The 4275-nt window shown below is 36.7% G+C and overlaps 1 protein-coding gene across 1 annotated transcript; it reads right to left on the bottom strand.

Moving 5' to 3' along the window:
• Nucleotides 1–1873: 1873 nt before the first annotated feature.
• LOC105822046 (olfactory receptor 51B2-like) lies at nt 1874–2806 on the bottom strand. The gene has a single exon (XM_012658976.1). It carries the CDS (start codon nt 2804–2806, stop codon nt 1874–1876), a length of 933 nt encoding a protein of 310 aa, XP_012514430.1.
• Between the last annotated feature and the right edge of the window lie 1469 nt (nt 2807–4275).

Consider the following 4275-nt stretch of genomic DNA (forward strand, 5'->3'; position numbering starts at 1 on the left):
GTTGCTTTATGATTTTTTAATACATGTATTTCTCTTGTTTTTGTTTATACCGTGTACTTTCTCAGACCATAGTGATATAAAATTAGACTTCAATTCCAACAGAAATGCTCGCCACCTCATAAAGTCATGGAAATTAAACAATCCATTGTTGACTAACTCTTGGGTCAAGGAGGAAATTCAGAGGGAAATCAAGAACTTCTTAGAAATGACAACGGAGAAACAACCTGTCAAAACCTGTGGGATACAGTAAAAGCATACCTGAGAGGAAAACTAATAGCAACAAATGCTCACATTCAAAAAACAGAAAGTTCGAAAATTGACAACCTAATAAATAAACTCAAGGAATTTGAAAAGGAAGAGCAAACCAATTCCAATCCTAGTAGAATAAAAGAAATAACTAGGTTCAAAGCAGAACTAAACCAAATTGAGAACAAGAGAATTATACGGAAGATCAACAAAACGAAAACCTTGTTTTTAAGATCTTGTTATACATTCTGTTTTTTATTTCTACACTGAATGGATTACACATGTCAGTCGATCTACTCACTCTCTTCCCTCTTACAAAACCAAGGCTAAAGATCCAATTAAAAAGAGAAAAATATCTGGGTAAATTAACAATGAGAGCAAACAATGATTTTCAAAGGTTATTTTTATAAATCACTATTTTTAATAACAAAAAAGATTCCTTTACAAGAGAGTCTTTTAATTACAGGAAATCATTCCAAAGATACTGGTAAAAAAAAGAAATAGAGATATGTAATTCCTCCTCTAATTTAAAAAAATAGACTAATTGATGATTGAATACATTTTATATCATTTGCCAACACATTTTCTATAGTTTTGTTTAATGTGCATCATTTTCACTAACTCTACTTACCTTTGATGAACTAATAAAATATAATTTTCCTTTCTATATTGCTGATATATAGATTTTGGTACTGTTGGACCTCTGCAAGGAATAAAATGCATGGGAGGCCCTAATGAACCTTTTTTAAAGATCTTATTCATTTCAAGACTATATCATTACAATATTTTCTTAAAGCAGTTTATTTTACTACCACCACCCTTAATCCATACAAAAGACAAAATGTTGTCTCTGCATAGGTGGTTATGAAAATAACTTAGTGACTGAATTACTTTTTCATTAAGCATATGTAGAGGGTACACAGAACACAGAACAGAACGAATTGCCAAAAAAAGAACAAAAACTCAGGTGTTCACGAAATGGAAATTTATCTTATTATAGGTTGTTTGAAGCCCTCATCCTATTAGGTGGCAGACACCAGATCTCATAAACTCAGAGACTTCTCGCTAATCCTTGGTGGGCATCTAGCCATGCTGACATCTGCTAGAATCTGAGTTGTTTGGCCCTTGGCTATATTGGCAGCAAAATTCTGTTGGTCTGAATACCTTGCTTTCATCTGCTTCTGATTCAGTCTAGCGCCATGCAGTACCAGTAGGGCTAAGACCCTTCATCACCTCTGATATACTGTAAGACATACAGAAAATTATTGAATAGTTTTCCACACAGTTCGGGAAACTCCATCAACCTATCTCATTCTCCCATGTTTGTATAGACTCTACAACCATTTCAAGTATCATGAACCTCAGGTAGCCATGAAGACAGGTGACTCTGACAGAGTGAAAAATGGCAAAATAAAGCAAATCAATCTATTAAACAGAGCAATAGAAATAAAGTCAATGCCCCTGGGGCTGGGGTGGGGACACTGAAAATCAGAGAAATGACTCTGTATCTTTTAAATGATAAGAATGCCAGTCCTTTTGATTTTGAGATACATTAACATCATACAATTGATTCTCCTAAGAAATCCATTCTACAATGGAGAGATTCCCACCAAAATCATTGTTAGGCTCAAATTCTTTGAAAAGAGAGAAGGCGGTTGATACCATTCTGTATCTGCTTAGTCTTAATGCTATAAATTATTGGATTCATAAATGGGGGGAAGAGAAAGTAGACATAGCTCATGATAATATGGACTGCATGTGGCACATATTTCCCAAATCGATGAATGAGGGTTAGCCCAGTCACAGTGACGTAAAAAACCAGAACACAACTAACGTGTGAAACACAAGTATTTAGGGCCCTAGCCTGCTCCTTACCTGAGGCAATTCCCATGACAGTCTTAAGGATTAGGATGTAAGAGATAAGGATAAGCATAGAGTCCAAGAAACCAGTTAACGAGACCAGGGCTATAGGATAGAGTCTATTGAAAGTGATGTCAGCACAGGCCAGTTTGATCACATCCTGATGCAGGCAGAAGGCATGGGAGAGGACATGGGATCTGCAGTAGGGGAATCCAGAGAGGGTGATGATTATAGGCACAATCAGCATAAATCCCCTCATTAGTACCCCTAGACCTATCTTCACCACCTTAGCATTGGTGAGAATAGAGGTGTATCTCAGGGGATTACAGATGGCAATAAAACGGTCATAGGCCATGACGAGCAAGACTCCAGACTCCACTACAGAGAGTGAGTGGATTAGATAAGCCTGGAAGAAGCAGGCTCCGTGGCTTATGTCCCTGTGATCTAGCCATAGAACACCAAGCACGGTGGGCATTGTTGTCCAAGTCACTCCAAGGTCTGTGGCTGCCAATAGAGCCAGAAAGTAGTACATGGGCTCATGAAGAGTGTGGTCTTGTCGGATGAGAAAGAGGAGGGTACCATTGCCAAGGAGTATGGAGAGATATATGATAAAGAAGGAGATGGAAATCCAAGGATGAAATATCTCCAGACCTGGAAAGCCAGTCAGTAGAAAAGGGGCAGTGCTAATGTTGGCCCACATGATTGATACCTAAGGAGAAACGAAAAAACTCTCTCTAGACCGGCACCATCCAGTAGAAATATAATTTGAGCCATATAATGTGATTTTAAATCTTCTAGTAGCCACATTAAAATGAATAAAAAGAAGAGATGTAAAATTAATTTTAAAAATATATCTTATTTAATATACTGTATCCAGAATATTATCATTTCAAAATGTAATCAAAATAAAAATCATGAATAAGATATTTTACATTTTTTTGCTACCAATTCTTTAATATCAAGTATGTAATTTATACTTAAAACACATCCTGACTCAAGCTAACCAGAGGCTGCTGTTTTGGACAGCACAGCTCTAGACTATACTACTTCATTCTAAGATTTCACCCCAGCTGCTTTCTATGGCCCATTCAGACATCATACTTCATCAAAAAATTGTTAAAAATAAAAACTATTGTACACATACTATAAAAATAGCACATGTAATTAGAAAAGAAAGTCTCTTTTCTCCCTAGCTATTTTTAAAATAAGTATGGTAGGCATAATTTTAAAATTCACTTCCTGCCTCCTCAAGATTTACTATCCCAATCCATGGGGCTGTGAATATGATGAAATATGCTTGGGCTTGTACAGATGTAATTAAAGTTACTGATCAGTTCACTTTGAGTTAATTTAACAGGAGATTACTCGGTGGGTCCTAATCTAATCTCATAAATACTTAAAAGCAAAGAGTTTTCACAGACTAATGGTGGATTTGTGGGGAAGTTGCTGGTTTGAAATACAGGGGGGTCACATAAGAGGGAACACAAGGAGCCTCTAGGAACAGAGAGAGGGTCCCAGATGACAGCCTGCAATAAAACAGGACCCTGCATTTATAGCCATAAGAAACTAAAGTCTGACAGCAACCTGAAAGAGCTTGGAAGTGAATTCTTCCCCAGTCTTAAAATAAGAGCCCAGCCCCGCTGACACCTTGATTTTGCCCTTTTCATACTCTAAACAGAGAACCTAGTTAAGCAGACTGCAGAGCTGTAGAACTGTGATATGACAATTTACTATTGTTTTAAGCAGCATAATTTGTGGTGATTTATTATATAGCAATAGAAAACTGATGCAGAGGCATTGCTATTATTCATATTTTACTACTAATAAACTAATATTTAGAGAGTTTATGTAAGTTATTGTGTCCATTATCTACTACTACAGAATTGTCACATGACAAAGCCCTGTACCGTGGCAATGTCTTACAGCATGAAACTTTTGTTTTCACTCATATTCATGGCTCGAGTAATTTAGGCTGAGCTTGGATGGGCAGCTCCAGTAACTTCTGCTCCATTTGCTCAAGCACATAGGGTATGGCTGGGTGTCATTTCCATTCTATTATTTTTTTCTGTTCTTTTTTCTTATATCCATTACCCAATTCTTGGGTTTATTTCAATTTTGTCTCTCACTTTGCCTTTTTCCTCTATTTAAACCCAGATGTCCAGATGTCTT

This window comes from Propithecus coquereli, unplaced genomic scaffold (assembly GCF_000956105.1).
Source record: "Propithecus coquereli isolate 6110/MARCELLA unplaced genomic scaffold, Pcoq_1.0 Scaffold594, whole genome shotgun sequence".
NCBI classification, from domain to species: domain Eukaryota; kingdom Metazoa; phylum Chordata; class Mammalia; order Primates; family Indriidae; genus Propithecus; species Propithecus coquereli.